Raw genomic sequence first — 25,033 nt, 5'->3', positions numbered from 1 at the left:
ACCTGCACCTGTGTCCTCACCCCCAACCTTTCCATTCTACCCCGAGGTTGCTGGCTCCTAAGGGACACAGCGGCGAGGATTCCTCTCTGGTGGTTTGACCTCTTTAGGTCCCAAGAAGAAAGAACTCCCTTGATATGGTCTTCTTGGATATTTATAAACATGGTCAGGCTGTGATAACAGGAGATAGGATGTGTAATCTGCAGGGCACAGGATAATTCAGATAGCATCAAGACAGGAAACTGAATTAAGTTTCATTTATTCTAGGGCAAACTCAAAAGGGACTTTTTTTGTTGTTTTCTTTTTTAGCAAATCCTAGCACATTATTAACAAAAAAATATGTACATTTGCCATGATACACTTGGAAGTGAAACAAATAAGATATAAATACAGATATGGATGTAACATGAAAAAGCCCCCCCCCAAAAAAACCCCAAAATAAAACAAAAAACACCCAACTTGGGGGTGTGGGGACCATGCGTGTGAACACAGTGCCAACAAAACTATTTTGGTGGCTGATTTTTTTGAGAACATTGCTTTTTCCATTTCCAACGTTATTAGCAGAGTTCTGGTGGGGTTCTACAAAGTTCTTATTTGCTGTCTTTTGAAAGTGTAACATTATGCTTGGTAAGTAAAGGGTGGTGGGGAAAGAAAAAGGTTTATGAGACAAACTGGTTGCATTACCTGCACAAGGTGTTGGTAAGCGAGTGGTGAGCCATAGAAAAGGCAGGCCCGGCCATCTCCTGAACCTCCCGAACTGGGTCTGCAAAGCACACACAGTGCACTTGAAAGCCGCAGGCCTCTAGGGCGCCTGCCCAACAGTGGCTGGAAGCAGCAGCTTGAAGGGAAGCAGGAAGTCAGGTTCAGGTGAATGGCTCCCTGGCCACAGGGTAGGGGGTTAGAGGCTCTGCACAGTCAGGTAGATGGGAGGCAAACAGTTCTGGGCTGTCATCTGAACAGGAGCCCTGCAGAGAGGCGGCAAGGCAAGGCAAGGCAGCTGCAGCGTTCGGGTTGGAGGGTGTGGTGGACGCAGTCACCCTCTGTGAGGTGGTGGCGGCATGCGAGTCTCCTCGGCGCGATGGGCAGCAGTTCTCAGATTGAGGCCAAGAGACGTGAAAAGTGATTGTATCTCTCTCTAATCAGGAGATCTGAAGGGTGGCAAGTGACATTCGAGGCTAGCCCTTTGTAGGTACTGTAAGGACATCAGGCAATGATCCTGAGTCTTCCAACTATGCTGGGACCATGGTGACCTTCTGGGAGTCAGAGAACTCCAGAGAAGGGTCTTTTTAACCGGATTAGGCATAAGAAACCTGGCCTAAACACACAGTTCTACAATAGGGGAGTGCCACAAGACTCTTGTGGAGTGTAAAAGGAAATCCTGTTCATGAACTATCAACAAACAAACAGTATTTATCACCAAAAGTAAGGCCTGGTCTTGCTAGGTTTGGAGCCAAAATCACTAAATAATAGTAAACTGCTTAAAATGCACCCCTGAAGTTCCCTGAACAGCAGTGGGGCACACGTCACATGCCTAAGATCCTCCCCTCCACCCCCAAGTACACTCGGATGGTGTAGGGCCTTCATTTTCAGTGCCTAGTTCCAAACACGACATCTGTCTTCACAACTCCCTCATCCAATCTGGAGGGTCAAAGCGAGGGGATGGAATCTGGGTGAGAACTGCATACCTGGGTGCCCCAGCCTCTGGTTCAGGTCTAGTGGCTGCAGGGCCTCTGCACTGCAACAGCCAACACCTCGATAAAATTAACCTCAAGAGAAACCTTGTCCTGGGCATAGTTGCACGCCTGTAATCCCAGCAAGACACTGAGGGATGAGGACTGTGAGTGTGAGACCAGCCTGGGCTACAGAACAAGAACCTGTCCAAAAATAAGGTCTTTTTTTCATGGAAAAAATCAGCTCAATTACAATAAGTAACAACAGAAGGCTTCATGACTACATTAAGAATTGCCATGTGGCTTAAGAATTTTATTCAAAACTTTACCAGACTCCAAATCCATAGTTACTTTCTTTGGAGCAAGCAGTCCTTCAAGAGGTTTCTTCTTTCTTTTTTTTAAAAAGGTGGCCCCAGGGGCTTTCCAGGGAAGGAAACTGACTTTAAAAGTTTCAAATCCTAGTGTTCTACAATCCACCACTCATCATGATTACTTTTTCCTTGACTATTTTAACAATGAAGGAAGTCTTTTGGCTTATAGAATTAAAGAGAATGATTCTGATACCCGCTATTTCTAGATTTTCCTTGCTCTTAATCCCAAATTAAAAAGAAGCCAAAACTGGGATGGCGAAGTTGTTGTTCGCCAGATTGAGAAGGTCTAGAATCAAGTAACTCAGGCAAAGTGAGGGGAGAAGACAGTACAAATCTGAATCACCAGTCTGGGGCCCTAAGACAGTCCTCCTTACAACAGCATCTCACACATGGTCTTCTCAGACACTTCTCTTACCCTGTGTGCATCATGAAATGCCACCCTCAACTGATGCTAATTAGCTTTATGTTAGCATCTGGGACCAAAACTTTGAGAAGTCTTTCCAAAGGCAGCTCTGGGGTAGGGACCCATCAGTGGAGTTGCTTAGATGGAGCTGGGAGGAGACTGGGGATGCCTGATTCTATGCTGACAGCCAGGGCAGCAGGCCAGCTTTAGGCTTTTTCCTTTTCTTGCTGAGACTTGAGCTCTACTTTCAGAAGGTCTCAAAACACAACCTAAGGACATACAACCTTTCCCAGTGTCAGCTGGGAAAAGGGTGGAACTTTGCCCCACACAGGCCACACTTGTAGGAACATAAGCTACGAATGAGGAACAAAAGGGAACATCCAACCCCAACCCCAAAGCTGTCATTAACTGAAAAAAAAAATTGCTACTATCTACCAGGTAGTAGTAGCTCTGGCTACAGAGCTCTGGTTTCTAAGAACTGCGCCCCACACACATGGTTTGGTGATATCAGCAGGCGGTACAAGACGTGTAAGTATGGCTCTTCGTTTCTCATTCCTTTTGTTTCTATGCAGACTGCAATACAGGCCTTGCTTCCATTACATTCAATACCAGTAAGATTCTACACAAAAGCTGGAAGGGAACAAAATACTGATTGTAATAAATATGTACGCCTCCGTGCACTGACTGGGCAGCCGGTAGGGATTCTCTGAGGCACCACCAATCATGTCTGGTCTGCAGACTGGTGTTGCCACTAGCTGTGCGTGGACACATCAGAGGAGGAGCTGCTGTTGCTGTTGGTGGTCTGGGCCCTCTTTATGTATAAGTTTAGTAGCTTCATCTGCAGAGAGAAGACACAAATGAGTGAGCAGGAGGAAAAGCAACCACAAAGTAGAAGATGGGAAAAGAATAACTCAGGTGGGAACCTGAAAGTAGCTTCTCCCCAATCCCCATGGCTGGGGACTCATTGCACAGCTACTGAGCACTAATGTGTCTGGAGGGACTGGGACCTCCGATGGGGAGGAAAGGAGAGAAAAGCAGTGGGCGACTGCAAAAGAATGGCAAATATCGCAACATGGAGGGCCCAGGGCACCAGGTGAGAGTGTAGGAGAAGCAGGCCACATATAACGAGGGTGGCTGCAGTCCAATGGCTTCATCAGAGCTGGGGGTGGGGTAGGAAGGAGGTGGAATCCCACTCAGAGGGTCAAAGGAGCCAGGCCAAGGTCAAAGTGGCTAACTTCCGCACCCATGCTAAAGCCACTTCTTCCCCAGCACCTGCCAGTGGAAGCTCACAGCACCAGACCTATTTCAATGGCTCCTAAACAAAGCCTTCCCTGATCCAAATCAGATGGGACCATTCCTTCCTTCCATGCCTGTGGCTTTGGACCCCATCTGGACTCTGTGTAGAAGCCTCATGCTACTGTTTGCAGGGGCTTGCTTGTTCCTTCCTACAAGATTAGACCTCCCTGAGGCCAGACACATCACTGCAAAGGAATGCTAACACAGACCCACGCAGTGCTGTATGACAAAAGGAGGACTTTCCAATGAGCAGTATGAAGCACCAGTCTGAAGCACCAAGCAGAGGTCAAGTCCCTCTGGTGCCCCTACTCGTCCACCTAAAAGGAGCTCCCTGCTGGGATGTGTCCTTCCACACATTGTCCCTTGTGGGTACCATACATGTGCAGAGATTGGAACACAAAGTTGTGCTGTGCCGTGCCACACAAATAGAGTGAACCAGCACCCTGGGGTCCCCACGGCAGGCCTGTGAGTGTCTTACTGTTTCTATTGCAGCCAAGTGCATCATGTTAACTCACACTGCACCCCACAGCTGCTTTTCAGTCCCTGCCTTTTGTTTTAATTCTTCTTCTTCTTTCTTTTCTTTTTTGTAGTAGGGGATAGAACCAGGGCTTGCACATGTCAAGCCAAGTGTTCTACCACTGGCTACATCCTAGCCCTTCCCTGGTGTTTAGAATCCCAAACATGCACTACAGTGGGCAGTGCCACAGTGACAAATGCCATCATGCTTAAGGCTCAACAAATCCAGTGGCATTCTAGAACCAACTCTGCCCTAACTTAGTTTTGTCACCTCAGGAAAATAATTTTCTGAGCCTTGACTTCCCCACCTGTAGAATCAAGAGCAATGAGGACAATTCTAAAGTGCTTCTGTAATCTCTGGTTCAGAGACCGTGTTCCCCCACTGTCCTTCATCAGCTTACTCCTTCTCCCCCCCACTCCCAGCCCCAGCCTGACAACTCAGTTCAGTCTCACTTCCCTAATTTTATATATGAAGGAACTAGAAAAGAAAGAACAATTAAACCCAAAGCTAGCAGAAGAAAATGATATAGACAGAACAGAGATGACTGAAATAGAGTAGAAAAATAGAAAAAAAAAAAAACCCGAAAATTGATTCTTTGAAAAGATCAACAAAACTGATAAACCTTTAACTAGATGGACTAAGAGAAAAGAGACTCAAATTACTGAAATCAGACATGGTTGTACTGAACATTATTATGGGTTCTATGGACATAAAAAGGCCTGTAAGAGAGCACTGTGAAATCTATAGGCCCATAACTGCATAACTAGATGGAACGGACAAATTTCTGCAAACATAAAATCAATTAAGATGGAATCATAACTAGTAAGAAGATTGAATCAGTAATAATCCTTCTCAAACTTTTTCCAAGAAATTACAGAACACTTCCAAACTCATTCTATAAAGCTAGCACTACCTTGATACCAAAGCCAGACAGATACTACTAGAAAATTATATACTAATATCTCTCATGAACACTGATGTAAAAATTCTCAACAAAAGTCTAGCACATGGAATTCATCAGCAAATTACAGAGACTGACCAAGTGAGATTTATTCCTGGAATGCAAGGATGGCTTGGCTTATGAAAATTAATTAATATAATACATGATGTTAACAGATTGAAGGGAAAAACCCAATAGCTTATTTTAACTAATACAGAAAAACATCTGACAGACTTCAATACTTTTTCAGGATAAAAACATTCAACAAACTAGGATTAGAAGGAAATTTACCTCAACATATTGAAAACCATATTAAAGTTCCTCTTCCTCCCCCATAATCAATGGGGAAAAGACTAGGATCAGGAAAAAATACATGTGCTCCTGCTTTCACCATTTTAACAGAGAACTAGATGTTCTACCCATAGCAATTATGCAAGGGAAAAAAACCATACAAATTGGAAAAGGTAAAATTATTTTTGTTGGTAGATGATATGGCTGGGGAGATAGCTCAGTGATACAGCATTTGCCTAGCATGGACCTGGGTTTGATCCCCAGTCCTGCAAAACAAAACAAAACAGACAACAAAAACAACAACCACATGCACATACAAAACAACCAAAACAAAGAAAAGTCAGCAAAAAGTAAATTAAGAAAATAATTCGTGTATGATATATCAAAAAGAATAATTAGGAATTAACAAGGCAGTAAAAGATTCATATACTTAAAACCACAAAATGTGGTTTAATTAAAGATGACACATATAAATGGAAAAATGTCCCATGTTCATGGACTGGAAGACTTAATAGGATATCAATACTATCCAAACTGATACACTTATTTGATGTAATCTACATCAAAATCTTAATGAAGGTTTTGCTGAAATTTATGAATCAATCCTAAGATACATATGGAATCTCAAGAGATCCTGATTTGTTCTTAAAAAGAGCAAGTCTGGAGGGCTCACACTTCTGATTTCACTGCACAACAAAGTTACAAAACAGTGTGGCATTGGCATAAAGCCGTACATATAAATCAGTGGGACAGAACAGAGAGCTCAGAGACAAACCCTCATACAGATGGTTGAATGAGTTTTGACAACGTGTCAAGGTTGAAAGAAGATCATCTTTTCAACAAATGATGCTGGGAAATGGATATCCACATGAAAGAGAATGAAGTTCAACCTTTATCTAATACCATGTACAAACATTAACCCCCAATGGATCAGAGATCTCAAAGTAAGAGCTTAAAATATAAAACTCTTAGAAGGAAACAGGATAAAAGCTTCAGAATGGTGGCTATGATTTCTTGGGTAGCACACCAAAGGTACAGGCAACAACAACAACAAAAAATAGACAAATTGGACTTCAGGAAATGTTTAAAAATTGTGTATCGGCAGACACTATTAACGGAGTAAAAAGGTGACGCACAGAATGGGAGAAAATATGTACAAATCATGTATCTGGTAAGGGTCTGACTTCTCCATTTAAAAAATCCAATTCCCTTAGTGAACAGTGTCTTCCTCACTGTCACCATACCACCTACAAATCCCTGATGAAGGTTGAAGGAGTGAGGAAGGTTCCTGGCCCTGCACAGGCTGTGCAACTCCCACTAGCATTTTTCAAATGGTGGTTAGGGAAGTGATCTGACAAGGAGCCCTGCTGGGAGAAGAGAAGAAACTGAGACTGGAACCAGGTAAGGCAGCCCAAATCATCTATTCACATCTCCTTTGGACCATTCTCAGTTGGGGGTAATGCTACTCTTCCGGGGTCATCTTGTCCTGGGTGGACACACTAGTGCTATTGCTTTCTAGGTGGTCGTGGTCAGGGCTGCTGTTTGTCAACCCTTGGACAGCCCCTCCATATCCAAGTGGCCCACAGTATTGATGGTGCTGAGGGTGGGGAGCCCTGCTCTGAGGAGGGCATCACAGCTGTCTGTCCAGAAATCTGGGGAAGCTAGGCTCTGACTGATGCTCTGCAGCTGTGTCAAAGAAGAAATGGGCCCCACTGGCTGATTCCTTCTCTCACAAGGAGCAGGGGCAGGTGTCTCTAGCTTCATGCTTTCCACTGGTTGTGTTTGGTAGAGCAGGTTGTATGTGCATCTAGGCCAAAGGATTTTTCAACTCCTGCAGGTCCCTGGAGCGGGCAACTCAGGGCAAGGCCTCAGGTGCCCAAAGCCCAGCCAGCCTCCTCTCTGAAGTCAAGGTCCACTTCCCGACCATGCCTCTCTTGCCATAGCATGGAGGTTTCTACCTGCTCTCATATAGTCTGGCACATCAGATTTGACTTCCTTTTTAGAAAATTTTAAACCAAAAGGCACCTTTAACTACTCTCATCTTCAATAATCTCAGTCATTTTGGTCCATTTCCTTCCCCTTAATTCTAAACACTTGTAAAAGAACATGAGAGGCAGTGACATGAACTCAGCTCCCAGAGTCCAATCTCTGTGTACCCTTGACCTGGCTAGAGACATGACGGTATTTATCCCTTAGGGATGTCAACAGGAAGACAATTCACCATGTACCTGGGGTACAGCAGGCACAGAGGCAAGGCCACTATTCCTACTATGGATATCCACAAGGATCTCCATTCTGATTCAGCAATTTGCTAAGTGCTTAGGTACATTTTCTTAGTGACTGAGTGAGAAAAATCTAGTTTCCAAAGTTGTTTTTCTTTTGTGAATAAACTAGAAGCTAAGTTGTCTTTTCAAAAACAGAGTTAATATTGAGGGGGGGGGAGAGGGAGGGGGCGGAGAGGGTGGTAAGGGAGGGGGTGGGGGCAGGGGGGAGAAATGAACCAAGCCTTGTATGCACATATGAATAATAAAAGAAAAATGAAAAATAAAATAAAATAAAATCACTTCCAGAAAAAAAAAATAACAACAGTTAAAATGGAGGATTTGTGTATCATGTTAGTGCCACCTTAAGATGACTTCATCACATAACTGGTCATTTTTGCCTTAGAAAATTGTTTTTTTGAGAAATAGGGTCCAGCTGAAACATACCCAATGAGAAAATTCTGCCTGGAGCCAAGGGGCTCATGACAAGCTGGCAGGGTCCAGGTGTGGATATCACAGGTAACACTATACATACCTTGCTCCCGGTGAGCTGTGCGAGGTGAGGTTTCAGATCTTCTCCGATTACGGAATAAATTGCCACTAAGCAAAACACACTGGCCTTACGCACACTGCTTTCAGTGTTGTCATAACCCTAGTGAGCCAAAGGGGACACAAAAAAGAAAGCAGATCAAAGACTCGCCTCAGTCAGGATTTTAGTAACACTTCCACAAATGCCCTCAGAGTTCAACCTTGGACTTGTCAGTCGTAACCAGGTATGCCTCAGACCCACAACTGAAACCAGAGATTTTTACCCCAAAGAAGTCGAAACTGACTAGTGTCAAGAGTGACCTGGTTCCTGGAGGCAGGAGGAGGCAAGTGCCAGGTGGGCCTGCCTCTACACAGGCACCATTCTGTATTATGCAGCCACCCAGAAGGTGGCATGAAGAGACAGAATGAACAAGGAAACTAAAGGGAAAAATCACCTGCTTCATCCACATTTCTCCTAATGGTAAGGCAAGTTTCCTGTGTGAAATGCCTTTAGGGCATTTAGTGGCTCAAGTTGTAGAGCCCTGTCTAGCAAACATGAGGCTCTGAGTTCAGACGCCATACCATCAAAGAAAAGAAAAAAAAAAAAGAAAAAGAAAATGCCTTTAATGAAAAGAGAACAACACCATTCACTCTTGAGAGCAAAACCTCTCTACCCTCCAACAAGTTCTGGGGCCTTCCATGACCCTCACCCCAACTCAAATGGGGCCACCTACTGGTCTCCAAGCAACCCTTGCAACTACTCAGCCTTCCTGCCTCTCTCTCTGTCTGGAATAATCCAGTCCTCAACAAATAAGTGTCTCAAGAAGTAAGTGCTCAGCAAACAGCAGTGTGTAAATGGGAAGTGGTTCCTCTTTCCCTTTCTTCACTGAACCACCCTCCCAAACTGGAAGCCACATCTGTACTGTGGTACAGCGATAGCACTGTTGCCCACAGTTGCTGTGTGGCTGCATCATGTCCTGTAGCAGGCTGGAAAGCCCTTGAGGAAATGTCACCCAGTGAAACACATCTCCTGTCCATCAAAGTCTGTCTAGCTCACTGCCTTGTGTACAAGAGCTTCACTAGGTTTTTGCTGGATACATGAGGGCGAGGACCTTGTCTGATGTACACGTCATGACTCTCCTGGCCCCACAGAAGGTATGAATAAGGGTGTGTTGAAGGAATAAACAAAAAGAAATGACCAAAATATGTTTATACTAAACAGAAAGTTCATTCTGTGAGCCAGAGTTCTGGGCTGCTAGGAGTCTTCCTGTTGCATGCAGGAGCATGAGATTAGAAGACAAAGGTCCTAATCAAAGGGCCGTTACTGGCAATTTCCCATCTGCCAGAGCACAGTCCCTGTGACTTCAAGTTAGCAGCTCCTGCCTCTAGCCTCAGCCCTAGGAAGCCTGGAGCGATGACACCCACCTGCAGCAAGCCTGGGATGATATCAGCGAGCAGCTGAAGTAAGGACTCCTTGGCGATTCTTTCAACAACTTTGGTCTGCATCTTGATGGCGGCCAGGTTGATGGGGTAGTCGGCCGTCTGGATGATGGGGCACAGCACTTTGATGCACTGCTCTGGGTGGATAGAGCTGGCCAGCGTGGATGCAGCCTCCTCAGCAGCCCTCACCACCTGAAACACACAGTTCCCTGAGTGAGTCCCAGCTGCTCCAAAGAAGAAAGACCAAACACCTCTTCTGCTCACTTCAGAGGCCAAATGCAATGATCCCACTTAGTGAAACACACAGCCTTACTTGCACTGGCTAATACTGTTCTAGAAAGTGAAAGCGGAAGAACTGGAGGGGAATTTTAAAGGGGAGTATGGGATGAGGAAAGACAAGCGTGGGGAATTCTGGGAAAGCCAGCAGAGCTCTCCAAGTGTAGTGCTGTCTCCCTTTACCCCGGTCCCCGCCCAGCATGTCATTAGTAACATGGCTTCTCAGCCCACCTCAGCCCTCTGGGCTGACTGTAGGTGGTGTGGTGTTAAGCCCTTTGTGAATCTTAACACTGACACTGGAGAATCTCAGCCCTAGAAGATTAGGACGTGAAAGCACAAGAGCTTCCTGAGGGCTTGGACGTAATCAGTGCCTTCAGTGTTGAGTGTTCCCTCTAAGGGGCTGAACAGTAAGGCATCTGGCCTGCTCCAGAGTGGCTTCTGGAGTGTTTTCCTGGGAAGTCTCTTGTGGAAGTAGCTTTTCCAGGAATCTGTGTGCAGGATGCTCCTCTTACCTTGCGATTTTAAAAAAGGGCATGAAATGACAGCCTCAGGGCCAAAGGAGCATCTCTGACCTCTGCAGAACCACAAAGGGCCTCTCATAGTAAAGACAGGAACTATGTGAAAAACCTACTGAGGTAGAAGACTGTGCACAAGGTGTGGGAGAAAGAACTGGCTGGAGCTTTGGGAGCTGACCCAAACCCCAGTCACACAGTCTCAAGTGCTAACGTTCCCTTTCCCACCTGTAAAATGGGGGCATCTCAGAAGTGAATGATGAATAGTAAATGATTCTTTCTACTAGTGAGGGCATCACACATGTATTATGCAAATAATATGTAAAATAAAGATAGCAAACTATAAACAGGTATGCATTTTCTGTGGAGTACAAGGAAAATTAAGTGCTTTTCTCCTATGGCCAGCTCTGGACTGCACATTCCATGCAGATCCCTTTGTGTTCTGTAGCTCAAAATAACTCAGTTCTATCTTTACATAGCAGCATGACAAAGACTACTAACCTGAAGCTTCAATCATGCCTGTCCTTGTGACTTAAGCAGACTTAACCCCTGAAAATGGCATGCAGACCATCTGGAAAGCAGATTCTGCTTGTGGGCATGAACCAGGGAAGAAGCCAGAGCATACGAGGATGAGCTGGGAGGGCCCTCAGAGAGGCGACCTGAGTGGAGGCCAGGAAGGCCAGACCTGGTTTAGGTCATGTTGGGGCCCTGATGGAGGTGCTGCCTATTACCTGAACCCCAGAACTGTCTCCCCAGGAGGGGCAGGGCTAGACCTTGGGGCCCCCCCAGCTATGGCTCCAGATGGGGCTCAGTCTTGCCTTCAGTCTGGGGTTACACTGCCCTGCAAATAGGGCTCAATTAGGGAGAATGCCTCACTGGTCTGTGTGTAGGTTCTAATCTGTGAGACAGCCTCAACAGTTGTGCTCATCTCATTTAATAATCAACACACTGCAGGTTGGCCAGGCTGCCAATCACAGTGGGCTTTTCACTGTGGAACTCCATATGTCAACGGCTACTCAATGTTACTGCCATTGACCACAATATAAACCTGGGATGAAATGCATGAAAGACAACACTCCTTATCTTATGGTGGCAGGTTATGGGTGCCTTTTTTTTTTTTTTTTTACACTTCTGTATTGAAAAATTGCAATAAAAATGACATTAACCTTCCTAGAAAGGGAACTGCATTGGTAACAATCTACCTGAAGTAGATTGAGACCAGGGGAAGTTATGGTCAGTCCAGCTTGGGCTCAGGAGGTAGCTGGCAGAGGGCCGCACTTGAGCAGGCAGCCCCTCAGATGCTGGCCTGTACTGCTTCACAACTCTGGCATAGGGCAGGTGCTCCATGGTGACACTAGTGCTATATAATCACTGTAACAGTCACGACTGTTCCTGCTTATGGCTCACTGCACCCAGACTCTCCTTTGCTGAGCCAGGACAAGCACCATCCTTTACATGTGGGCTGCCTGCTCTCTGGCCTCCCTGTCCGTCCTGCATGGCATCAGAGACAGACAACATTCCTAGTGACATTTTCATGCATGTTTCTTCTTACCTATATGCAGCTGCACTCTTCCCTGCATGACCCAGTATGCAGGAAGGCTGGGCACTGGCCAGGAGTTCAGTACTTACTGATAGTCTGAGCTCCACTCCTGTCTGCCTGAGGACATGTCCCCGTCCAAAGAAGCCTTTTCTCCCTGAGGTATGAACCTCACAATTCTTTCTTGTTGGTGGCCTTTTGAACTTTCCCGAGGGAGGTCTGCTATTTCTTTGTGGCACTTACCACAGGGTAAGGAGTTTCAAGAAATAAGGTCACTGACTCCATCATCACCTGGTGGACACAATGTACACATCTGGTGGAAGCCACACAAGGGTTATATACCGACCCATTTGGCCAAAACTGAGTCCTGATCAGCATGGATGAAAATACATGTCAGAAAACAGGTGTTAAAAACACCCAAGTTTTTTTTTTTTTTTAATTTTGAGACAAGATCTCTATATAGTTCAGGCTGGCCTGGAACTTGTGATCCTCCTGCCTTGGCCTCCCAGGCCTGCACCACCATGCCTGGCTACATCCAAGCTTCTAACATTCTTACAAACTTAAAAGCCTCAGCTATTTTTTTTCTACCATCCTTTCTCTTGCTTTCCATGTGTGCTATGTTGAATGCGTGTACAAGCACACGTGCTCACCCATGACTGACCAGTTGCTTCCTGTGTGTTAGGGATTGGACACTGTCTGTGTAGAGGGGCAGCATGAGGATGCAAAGGCCCAGAACATGTCCCTTGGGCAGGGGAAGGTGTCTGCCACCTGGTACACTTCCTGCAGTTGACCAGGATTAGACAAGTGGAGGCTGGTGAGGGATGAGAAATGAGATGGATCTCTGCAGAGGGCTTCTCTGGTGCTCTGCAGGGCTTCCTCCAGCTCAATGGCCCTTGGCAAGCACCCGTCTCTGCCCCATCCAGGCAGCAGGCTTAGCTTCCCAGGCACTTCGGTACATACGAACAAGCATTCCCTCCTCAGTAAGTGTTGACTTAGTCACACCATTCATAGGAAGCACACTATTTAAAAAAGCCTACTGTAGCTTTTTTCTTCCTGCCAACTTAATTTCCTACAAAGGACATCTGTTCCCACACAGATGTTCTGAAAGCTGAGTGATGTTTGGCCCTGTGCATGTGAATTACCTTTAACCTGCTGCTCCAGGAAGGAGCAAGCACACTCTTGGTCTCTGGCAGCAGAGTTGCAGACAGGCCTCAGTCCAGGGCTCTGGCAAGATACTTGCTCAGTCTGTGCCTCAGTTGTTTTAAACTCTGTGAGGGGGACTCAAACCACTTATGGTCACAGTTTCTGAGCTAGGAGAGGTCACATGCAACTAACTTGGCACATTCCAGCTATAAAACACACCTGGCTCTAAGCCAGGTCTGGTGGAGGGTCAACATGAGAAGTAGAGGGTGGCAGCAGTGTTGCTACCAGGAGGCTGAGCAGCCATCCAGGGGCTGTTGGGTACTGGAGAATGGAGTTCTGTTCCCATGAGTCTCCAGAGGACACTCATCATGTCCAACACTCTGAGAGGGAACCGGTCCCTTCCCTGTAGTCCAGTGCCTGCATAAGGATGGGTCTGTCCTCTCCCACAGTCTCTCCAATACTACCTTGAGGCTGAGGCCCAGGTCTTCAGTGAGGCCGGCTCCTTTCTTGTCCTATCCTCACTCATGTCCTTCACCCAGCTGGTCCAGGACATCCTTCAGGACTCAGTCCACCCCACCCCCTAACTCCAGGAGATCTCATGTAAACATTTTGCTGAAACTGCCTCTCCCACTGGATGAAAAGTTCCCTGAGGGCAAGATCCCATCTCAGTCATCTCTCTATCCCCAGCCCAGGTACAATGTTGACCTCACATGAGGTGCTCACTAAATGTTTATCAAACTCATCTCCTCACAGTGGACACATTTTCCCCCATAGCATACAAGTCCCCTCAGGTGTATGCCACACTTACATTTTTCAAGGAAGAAGTTAGCACAGAACACAAGGAGGAAGGCAAGACATCTGCAAATGTCCAACCTGAGCCTTACACAAAAATCGACTGCATGAGGCCCAGAAGTCCCAGGTGACAAATGCAAGTACAACAGACTAGTTTTTCGGCAGAGAGACAAGTTCTGAGTAGTTTTCCAGTAATCAGTTGTTTGAAGAAGGGGGCGCTCCATCAGGCACCAAGTTCTTTCCTCCTCAGTCCACCTCTTTAGGTTGCCATGACTGTTCTAAGACCATGCATAAGAGCTCACTGGGGAGAGCCAGGCATATGGCTGAGTTCCAAACAGCTGAGCACATGGTGGGAGGTAGAAAGAGGACAGGCCCAGCAATGTGACTGTGCTCTGAAGACACTGGCTTTCTACAGCAAGAAACCACTGTGTACAAGTATCACAGCTTGTTGAGAAAGCTGAGGAGCTTTTGGATCTTAGCTTTAAAACTTGGCCCAAAAAAAGGGGAAAGGGTCAGAAAACTCTGGATGATGATTCAGTTGGTATAGGGTTGGAGGCAGCTTCGTGGGAGGCCAGCATGTGGATTTGGAGACAGTGGGAGTCAAGCCCCAGTAGTGCCTCTGTCAGTCCCAACAGAAGGAAGCTAACACCCTCTGGTACCCTTCAGGGAAGCAATGAGGATTAATGAGATGAGGCAAGGAACTGCCAGGCTCACTGTGAGAACTCAGCCATGAAGTTTTCCTTCTCTCTTTCCCATTTCTCATGTTTAACGGCCATTCAGCTTCAAGTGAATTACCCTATAAGAGAGCTGTTGGAAAACCCTTTCAGAACTGTTTAGCTGAACCCAATCCCAGGAGAAGGCTCTCTTAGGAAAGTCCAGGAATTCTAGAGGGTGCCTGCATGAAGCAATTTATTAAGTGCATCTAACAGGCCTTTCTGAGAAGGCCTGAAGATAAAATGTCACAAGTGGCACCTCAGAGTAGCTGAAACCCTTTCTTACACCAGAGTGAGAAAAAGTTCTCTGAGAAAGGCAATGGTTTTGGCACGATAGGGAGGTGTTCTGACTTCCCTCCATATGCCAAGCCCTGGCTTTGGCAGGCTGCCCACATCAGGGTGAACTTTAGGTTTTGCCCTGTGTTCTATGTAACAGAAGAAGCAAGGATTATAAATGTAAGCAAACGGAGAGTAAAAGTAAACATGGGTGACAGAAAGGAAGTAGGCAATACTGCTTAGTAGACAAGGTGGCCAGAGTGGCGAGCATGTCTTTAAAGGTAAGGCACATTCAGGGGAGCAGGATCAAGCAGACCTGGGGTACAACTTGCCTTGAAGTAGACATATTCTATTCAGATTTTGCTCATTTTGTTCCTAGCTGGCTAGAAACACAGGAATTCTTCCTTTTCAGTGTCAGTGAGATGACAATGTCTCACTAGGAAAAGTCTTTTTAAAAAAAAAAATTTTTTTTTTTTTTGGGAGACAGGGTCTTACTAAATAAATAGCCCAGGTTGGCCTGGAACTCTCAGTCCTCCTGGCTCAGCCACTCACATACCTAGCCTTTTAAGAAAGTGGGATCACTACTCAGAATACTGGTGAATGTTTGCTTAAGGATAAGGTTTCTTACCTTTAGAGCACAGAAATTCTCAACATTTGGACTGCATGCTTTGAGTTGACAAAGTTTGATTTGGCTCTGTCTTAGATGCATCATTTAAAAAAAAAAAAAGCAAAGGTCCAAAAACAACGATGGCTGAAATCAAAGAACTGTTTGCAGTAGGACATCTGGAGTTTAGCTCCTCAATCATGTGGAAGGTAAGGAAAAGCATGGTGCCACCTACTGGGAATGGCCAGAAAGACCTTATAAAAATTACAATCCCCATGTGAGTTTTACAGTCCATCAATATAACCAGAGAAAAAGACCAACACCCTAGATTGGCACAGACATAAACTGGGACTTATGGTGGAGTAACCATGGACCTGAACCTGAGATGGATCCTCATTAAATCAGGCTCAGTACTAGAGGTAGGAGAGAGGAAAGCTTCAGGCTTTGTCTGGAGACCTGAGTTTGAGGCTGATTCTGTCAATTAGGCAACAGATCTGGGGTAAATCTCTCCCACTTTTCAGGCCTCAGAACTGAATGAAGAATTTAAAAATTATTTTCCAGAAAAAGAAGAAACATTTAAATATACAATGAGAAAATTATTTTGGATTATACAATCTTATCATCCACCCAACCTAAGGAGTGTTTTCCAGTGACAAATGTACACATAACAAAATGAGAACTTCAAAGACCCTAAGAGTGGTGTCTGACAGCACATCCATCACAGCCTGGCCTGGAAAAGCCTATCCAGGCCAATAGTATCTACCTTCAAATGTAGCAAGGCACGGGTGGGAGACTTACTCTGTTCTACTCCAATGGTTAGAACTGGGGTCATCAGGGGCAAATGGAGAACATTTATGAGTTTGGTTGTGCCTTCCAGGAAGTGCTGCACATTGGGTATGAAGCTTGTAAGGCAAGGCTCCTCTCTGCATTCCTAACTCCAGGGTCTATCTCCAAAGATGCTCAGTGTCTTCCAGCTTACAGCCTAGCACCAATGGACCAGTTACTCTAGCACCAATGTGGATGGATTCAAACCAAGCAGTAGCCCAAGCAGAAGTTGTATTTCTACTTGTAATTTTAAGTTTATTCAGTTGAGAGATGCAGTTGTATCTGCTTTGTGTAAAACCAAAACACAACACCTTGTGATTTATTCAAAATCAGTCTACTTCCTCAGTGGAAGAGAATAAAGAGGCCAGGTCTTCAGTTTTCAATAGTGCCAGCCACCCCACTTCACCTGACTTATGTGAGCCCTGCAGGACAGGACACAAAGTACATCCCCGCTCCATCCAGACAGCTTTGGTGACTTATTCACAGTTACACAGCCACAGAGCTGAGAACTACAATGCATCAACTCAGGTGTTCCAACTCCAAACCTGAAGGTTCCGGTGATAAACAATGGCCCTCTGTGAAGCTCTGTCAGCAAACAAGCAGCAGTCACCCCTGGCTCCCGAGAGGGTCAGTTCATCAATGAGGAAGAACTCAACAGCAGCAACTGCAGCCATTCAGAACCAGATGATGGGCTTGGCCTACTGCGACAACCTTGGAGGTGGGCAAAGTGTCCTATCTGACATGGAAAACATGATGGTTTCCCTCCCCTAGAGGGGCAGCACTCCTGCAGTCAGTTCACCCTTGTTACCCCAGATTCCAGCTACAGTTTTCTCTTGCCAGCTAGGTTCTCTTCACCCTTGGCTGTTCTTCCCTGACCATTCTAGTTAGCTCTAAGCTTCTGGTACACCTCCCTTGGAACCACACATTGAGTCTTTGCTGCAACAAACTCAACCACACCATAAGCTTGAAGACTGAATCCTCTACCTTCCCCCATCCCGCATTTGTGATAAAACACTGACCAGAGCTTGCACTCTTAGCATCACTCAGAACCACTCGAAACTTTCTTGATTTCTGAGTTTGTCTGTTTATTAAAAAGCAAGAATTTCCAAAGGAAATGGGGCTTCAGGTCAAATCCCAAGGTTGGACCCATGGAAAACTGGAGATTTAGAATCTATGAGGATTTAGGTGTGTTACTCAATAGCAACTGCTATCATCTTGGAGCTGGATGAGATACAGATAACCATCCAGCCAGTCCTGGGGCGGACAGATAAGGAAAAAAGCAAGATCCAGAGGGTTATATGACTTGTTCAGGCCCCTGCAAATGTACTGTTTCCCAGAACCACTGGCAACATGGCTGCTGCCCTGAGAGGCTATCAGGGCCATTCCTGAGTAAAGGGAAGATGAGCCAGGCTAGGTACTTTAGTTGGCATGTGAAGCCACACTTCACACAGGAGCTCAGTGACATGCCTCCTCTAGCACACCACTGCTTTTCTCTGGCCACAGTCTGTCAAAAGGACTGCATAAAAAACACTCCACTGGCTAGGTGAAGTGAGTCTCAGAAAGTACTTTTATCTTTTTAAAAATATCTTTGATACTGCCTTTTTTTTTGGTGGTACTGAGGTTTGAACTCAAGACTTTGGCTATTTTAAAGATGGGTCTGAATTTTTACTCAGGCTGGCCTGGACTGTGATCTTCCTATCTTCCTGACATCACTGGGATGATAGGTGTGAACCACCATGCCCAGCTTTTTTCCCATTAAGATGGGGGGGTCTCAAAAACATTTTTGCCTAGGCTGGTCTTGAACTGCAACCCGCCTGATCTCAGCCTCCCAAATAGCTAGGATTATAGGCATGAGCTACCAGCACTCAGCTTGATTATGCTTTTCTTAATTCCTTGAAGTCAAAAACTTTAACTGGAAATGATTTACAAATAAAATCCCTACAGATAGAGTAAGTTATTTAATATTTATCAAAGAATCCATTTTCCCCAAATAAGCCAAACAACTTGAAACTGGATTCTGATGTTGAAGACACAAACATCTATGGTGTGCAGTTAGAAATGTTTGGTGACAGTAGTGCCAGGAAGTGATGCTACCATTTTCCTCTTTTATTATTTATTTTTAAGAGACAGGGTCTTCAAATGATCCTCCTGCTTCACAAGTAGCTGGGACTAGAGGCAGGCACCATCACACTTCTTTCAGTAGGAAAATGTCACTGAATATTCACTAATGTGGCAATCTTCAGAAAAACTAAGTTTAATGATCAAAAAGTCTGCTATGAAGCATCTTCAAGAAATAGTTAGAGCTGGTGTGGTGGTACATGGCTGTAATCCCAGCACCTGGGGGTTGAGGTAAGATGGTCAAATGTTCAAGGCCAGCCTGGGCTACATAGCAAAAGCTCTCTCTCTCTCTCTCTCTCTCTCTCTCTCTCTCTCTCTCTCTTTCTCTCTCTCTCTCACACACACACACAGCCTGCCCAAACAGCAAATATCCTCATCTTCACACCTCGACTTTCACAACAGCCTTGCTTGTGCAGGGTCACATAATAAAGGTGACGGACACTGAATGGCAGCAGACCTGGAGAGCAGCAGATTGCTAGCCTGAGATCCAGGCTGAGATCTGGGTTTTGTCTCAGGATTCATACCTCATACTGCCCCAGAATCTTCTCAGAATTTCAATTCTACTAAACTCTTTCTCTTCTTAATGATCAGAGAGACTCTCTATCAGCTTCAATAAACAGGCTACACATGGCAAAAGGAGAAGAGTTCAAATGGATGGAGTTATCTTAAAAAATCAAAAAATGGGCTCAAGGTTTTACAAATGAAGCCCCAGCCCGTCAAGGTGTTTGCTAAATGCTAAAGCCACTACAAACCACAGAACGTCACTAACATTATGGGCACTAACATTCAACGGCATCATTTATCTATTAAAAAGACAAAAGGGGATTTAGGTAATAAAAGAGATTTAGTTACTTAAATAGTGACTATGAAAAGATTATGTCTAACCTGACAAAACCAACTTTTAAAATAAAAGCTCTAAATCTTGCATCGGTCACCCTTACTGCAACATGTCTATGTCAGCTCAGGACAATGGCTCTGATGCAGATTCAGTGCCTGCCTCGGACAGTTTCACAGTTCCTTTAGAAGAATAGGAGGAAGCTAACCTCGCTTACAGGAGGAGCAGGCAAGCCACCTTGATGAGGCTCACCGTATCCATCTTGTCTCAGCTTGCATGACATGTTTGAGTTTCTACAAATCGCAGTTCTAGAAGCTGTCCTGCACTGCTGCAGTTTTACAGCCAGAGCCACAGTGTGTGTGGTATGGAGACCAGTACATGTAGCAGGGGGAGGGTGGCTGGCGCCACAGTCTCACAGTCTCTCACAACAGTCCTTGTGAGCCTGCCAGGTCTCATGCTCTTCATATCCTGCTGAGGCTCGGCTTTTGCTGGGGAATGTAAAAACCAAGTAGCTTCTTTTGAGAAGGAAACTCCTAGACAGACCAGCTTGGGACAAGCAAACTTTGGAAGCACTGGTCAGACAGGAAAACAGACTATGCCTTTCCATGACTGATAAAGGAACTGGCCCCTGAACACTGTGGAAGCTATCCGGTGTATGTTTGGAAATTAATGGTGTGTACTATTCGTATGGCAGCAAGAGGGCCACCACACAAACTATACATGAACCTAACTATTCTGCCCTAAGGACCAGAGATGGGAAATAGAAACAGACTGGATAAAGTAAGGGAAAGACTCGAAGAATTTTAAAGAAAAAGGAAAAGAAAAACCCAACCTAAAACCTAACTGTCCAGGTTCTCAAACAGCTTCTGGCAGCACAACAGCCTCCAGTTTCATGAGGAAGTGGCAAGGGCAGGAGTCAAGGTGAGCAGCAAGCATGCCAAGCAGGAAGGCCTGCCAACAGGGTGCCTCCCAGAACATAACATGCTCTCCCCGCTGTGCCAGCTCATGGGACAGCAGTGCAGGGATCCTTTGGCTATAGGAATTTTAAGTTAACAGTGCTGCTAAGTTACTTGAGCCAGGAGATTTTCTGCTCTTTTCCCTTGGGGAATTTAAGGGAATCTCATACCGAGGGACTTCCTCTCCTAAATTTCCCATTTTGCAAAGAAAAACATAAAACACTCCAAGAACGTAGAAAATGTCAAATAGATGATTTAACTCTGTTAACTGTCAAAGTTTTCGAGATTGGGGTACCCAATTTAAAGACAGACATCTTCCAGCTGGATGGACACTAAGTGCCAAACACCATTGCTGGCTTAGTGTCATTTTAGTCTCCCAATCTAAATGTATCCTTTGTCACAAAACAACCATTACCATCTAGAAATAAAAGAACATCAATTTCACTTCAATTTCGATCATGTATTCTCACTAAGGACAACTATTATGTATTGAGAAAACATAAAGTCAGCACAGGCCAGTACCCCTTACAAGAGACCCAAGACCTGGTTTATACCTTAGTTCTGCCAGCAATTGTGGGGCAGTCTCCTTGGGGACAACCCTCCTTCTTCACCTGGGAACAATTATGTTGGCCATACTAGCCTATCTGGTCCTCACATTTTCAAGTGAGTTACTACAAACGGAAAGTGTTTTGTTTATAAGCATAAGTGACTGTCACCATCATGTGACCAAGCCAGGTTTTAGAAACACAAGTTACTAGTTGGAAAGCCATCCACTACCTATGTGCTGCACGCTGTGCTGGGACCAGCAGGTGGAGACATTCCGAACCAGAGCAGGAGCCCCTCCTTGCTGAGCTACATGCATCATGGGGGATCTTAGGTCAGTCATTGTTCAAGCAACCAGACAACTGCCAAGAGAAAAACTACCCCTTAGGGTATCATTCCTTTCTCAGATAAGAACTGCTCTAATCGCCAGCCCTCTAATCCATGAGTGTGCTCACAAAAGGGTCACGCCAGAGCCCAGAGACTAAACTGGGGGATTGGTTATGTCTCACTGGGGTCAAACCCACTGTTTGTCCCCTGCAGTTTTCTAAAATTCTAAATCTGCAGTTCTGTTTCCCACAGTGCCTGTTACTGGAGGGTGTTATTCACTTAGGGAGGACAGCTACCCTGTAGGCCTCTAGTGACTCCAAGGACTAGGGAGCCACAAACAAAGGACAAACAAGTCAACAAGCAACTGACCAGGTTACTGCTGAGGGCCCACCATGGCACTTGTGCAAGTCACAGAGACACATCATACTCCATGACAGGCAGCTGAGGTGTTGGGGCCCAGGAACCACAGGGAAGCTTTGCTGGCATTTAAAAAATGTGCAGCTACTTAGCCATGATGACAGCACCAGAATTTCACTCTGCACAACACGGACTGAATTCAAAGGAAGAGGTTCTCTTTTAAAGCTTATATGTATTTCCCAATCCTTCCTCCCCACACCCTGTCTCCTGGCCCACCTGTTCAGAATCCCTGCCGTGGGGCTGGCTCACCTCCTTGTGGGAGTCTTTGTGGGCTTCCAGAGTCTTCATGATCGTCAGCTCAGCATAGTTTTTGAATCTTGCTGGCTGGTTTCTCAGAATTTCCCGTAATACTCTCAATGCCAGTGCTCGAATTGAATGCTGGGGTACAAGAAGAAAGGACGTCTCACCAACAGTACATAGAATGTGGCCACACATACCAGTCAGCAGGTCCACGAGGCCAAGCACCCGATTCCGGGTGCCCTGGCATTTCGCAGACCACTCTACACAGATCACACGGTTTACTTGACATGGGCTCTCTGGACAGTTAGCTCCAAGAGGGCAGGCACTGTGTTGTACAGTGACATTCTCAGGACCCAGCACCTAGGAGGGACCGACAAAGGCTTCTTGAATGAGCCTTACACTTGAGACCAAGTGAGGTTGATATACTTAATTTCATTATTAGTTCCCAAATTTCTAGACTTCCTGAGGATTGAATATAAAAATTATCTTTTTGTTAAATATACAAAGGACAAGTCCAAAGCATCTAAATACTTCATGGACATAGCCTGCAAAGTTGTGGACTCTGAGGACAGCTGGAGACCTGTGGCTATTTCTGACTTCCTGTGTGATGAGATCACTGATGTGAAAGGCCTCAAGTTGTGAAGGCCCGAGTCATGTGTCTGGAGGAAAGCCATCCCAAACAGACTCCTAATCTCAAGAAAATGGACTGAGTTTACACCAAACAGAGCCAAGAAGTACATCCTGATTCTTTGTCACTCATCTGTACAATATGCACACCGATACACAGTTCACCTGCCCTCTGCGTGACATCATTTTATCTCCCGACAGAGCCCAGCCAAACATAACTTCTTCCACAGCTAATACTTTAAGAAAAGTTAAAACGGGTCTTTTTCTACCATCTTTCTACCTTTACTTATCCTTAAACCAAGCCTGTAATCCTAAGCATAAGAAAACAATTCCAGTTACCATGGCATTCACTGCCCCCGATCCCAACATGCCATCAGACAAAGAGGAGAGAACACTGGTCACCACCACCACCATGCACTGTGTCTATCTTCCTGGAGACGCTCCCAGCCCTTCCCCTCCAGTTCTTTACCATGTGAGCTTTTATTATTGTTTCTGCTAGGCCATGCCAAACCAACGGGCAGATGGATTTTCACTTCTAAAGTTTAATTCTGGCAACTCCCAACATTTATTCCTGGCTCTGGATAAGGCACCAGTTCCACAGGCAAGAGAAAGCAGGACTTTGACTGGATCACCCCCCCTTTAAGAGGTATTTACTAAGTGGCAGGTGTAGGTCATAGACCAGGCAGTCACAAATGTGTAGTCTGTCACATTCAAATGTCCCAGCATGAAGAGGGTTTTATTTTAAAATTAATACTACATGAGTCACATTGCTAGAAGCTATCACTCGACTTATTAAGAGAGCTGTTAAAACATGTAGGGGTGAACCAAGGTGGTCTTTCATGGACTTTTGAAAAAGGGTCTTTTAAAAATAAACTTCTCTATTTTTTGATTTCGCATGAAACTCATGAGGAAGGTACATCCTGAAAGGACACAATGTATGCTAATGAAGTTTTAAGCATTCTGTGCTGAATTAACTAGAGATGCAGGAAAGCATTTCCCTTAGCCACTGCAAACCCAGTGACAAGAAGACCTTGCACATAGGCCTGGACACACACGGCCTGTTGCTGATAAAAGCATTACCCAACATGTGCTCAGAGAATATGTGAAAACTGAACAAATACATGTTTGATGTAACTGTGAATGCAATCCACAAAGGAAAGCTGATGCCAACCCCAACAAGAAAGAACCCGCCATGTGCAAAGGGGTCATGCCAGGCCAAGCCCAGTGCGTACGTCTTTGTCTCCGAGCGTCTCCAGCAGCAGCAACAGGATGGTCTTGAAGTGCTCCTCCCAGACCCCCAGGCTGTCCTCCCGGGTGATCTTGAGCAGCTCCAGCAGGGCGCCTTTCCGCTCCTCCACCCGCTCATTGTGGTTGGACAGCTCTTTCAGCAGGTCAGCCACCAGGTCAGAGTGGTCGATGGGCACTGGTGAGACACACACGACAGACTCACCTCATGAGGAAACACTGGCTACATGGCTTCTGCAGTCCTTTGCCTTCCTGGGGCCACAGAACCTTCGGCTTTCCCTCCCACTTCCTCTTGCACAGCCCTAGCAGAGCTTCTCACCAAGTCAGTATGAAAATGGGGCTAGACCAGCTGTCTAGCACTAGTATTCTGTGCCTTTACTCTTCCTCCTCATCCTTTCCCTTCTATTTCAGTCAAAGAGGACAGAACACTGGTGCCCTCTAAAAGCCTTCTTGACCGTCTTTTTCCAAAGTCTCTCCCACTGCCACAGTCCTACCACTGGGATAGTCTCTTTTCAGTATCAGACTCCTCTTCAGTGCTCACAGCCCTTCCTTCATCACCTGTGACGAGTATCATTCCTTCTCAAATGTCCAGAGCTGGGACTCAGAACACCGGTCAAGTACCATTTAAGGTGTGCAGACTGTCTACTCAAAGACTGGAAGACATGCCCAAAATCACCTTGCACAGTTAGTGATAGAGACTTGAGTCGTTTGAAAGGCACAAAGGCACTATCTTTTTCTTTCCAAACTCATTTAAGAGAACTAAACTCTGGATGTTTGATTTTAAATAGAGAGGGTAAAACACAAATGAGAAGAATCATTACAAACTACTTCAACATGTATTTACCTATTTCTTTAGCTTCTGAGATTAGGAAGCAAACACACCAGGAAGTTCAAATATTAAAGAACCTTGCCATTTTCTCCTGCCATCCTACCTTTCTCCTTAAGCCTTTTAGTACACAGTTGGTGAATAAATCATAACTGACACCCTAACCTTTATTCAACCTTGATTAAGATCAGTATCAGGGACTGGCTTAGTTTTCCTCCTGGCCTGGCAATCCATGACCTTCGTGATTACAAAAGGCACTTGAATGAATGTTAATTGTTTAGAGTTTTAATTTAGGTAATTCTTTTTTTTTAAGTTTGAAAAATAAGACAACACGCTTTGAAAAAAAGTTGTTTTACACACACACATACAGTTTTTTAAAAAGTCATTATGCACTTGATATAAAACAAAGCAAGTGAACGTGACAAGTGAGGTAAAAAAAAATTTAAGTTCCAGATAAAAATACCACTGAATGAATTCATTCTTACTAACTGGATACTTAATAATAGA

At 45.3% G+C, this 25,033-nt stretch overlaps 1 protein-coding gene across 26 annotated transcripts in view; it reads right to left on the bottom strand.

Annotated features, from left to right (window-relative positions):
- Positions 1 to 239: 239 nt before the first annotated feature.
- The window catches only part of Clasp1 (cytoplasmic linker associated protein 1), a 251,589-nt gene continuing 226,795 nt past the window's right edge, over positions 240 to 25,033 (bottom strand). For 22 of the 26 annotated variants that reach the window (XM_074070503.1, XM_074070506.1, XM_074070508.1 and 19 more), the window contains 5 exons: positions 23,688 to 23,878; positions 21,838 to 21,966; positions 9,700 to 9,906; positions 8,282 to 8,398; positions 240 to 3,279 (listed from right to left, as the gene is read on the bottom strand). In XM_074070503.1, coding sequence (XP_073926604.1) covers positions 3,193 to 3,279; positions 8,282 to 8,398; positions 9,700 to 9,906; positions 21,838 to 21,966; positions 23,688 to 23,878 — 731 coding nt within the window. In that variant the 3' untranslated portion in view covers positions 240 to 3,192. Of the gene's footprint in view, positions 3,280 to 8,281; positions 8,399 to 9,699; positions 9,907 to 21,804; positions 21,967 to 23,687; positions 23,879 to 25,033 lie in introns of all 26 variants that reach the window. The other 4 variants (XM_074070502.1, XM_074070504.1, XM_074070505.1 and 1 more) reach the window with 1 other exon arrangement.

This window comes from Castor canadensis, chromosome 4 (assembly GCF_047511655.1).
Source record: "Castor canadensis chromosome 4, mCasCan1.hap1v2, whole genome shotgun sequence".
NCBI lineage: Eukaryota > Metazoa > Chordata > Mammalia > Rodentia > Castoridae > Castor > Castor canadensis.
This window is presented reverse-complemented; position numbering and strand designations above follow the sequence as displayed.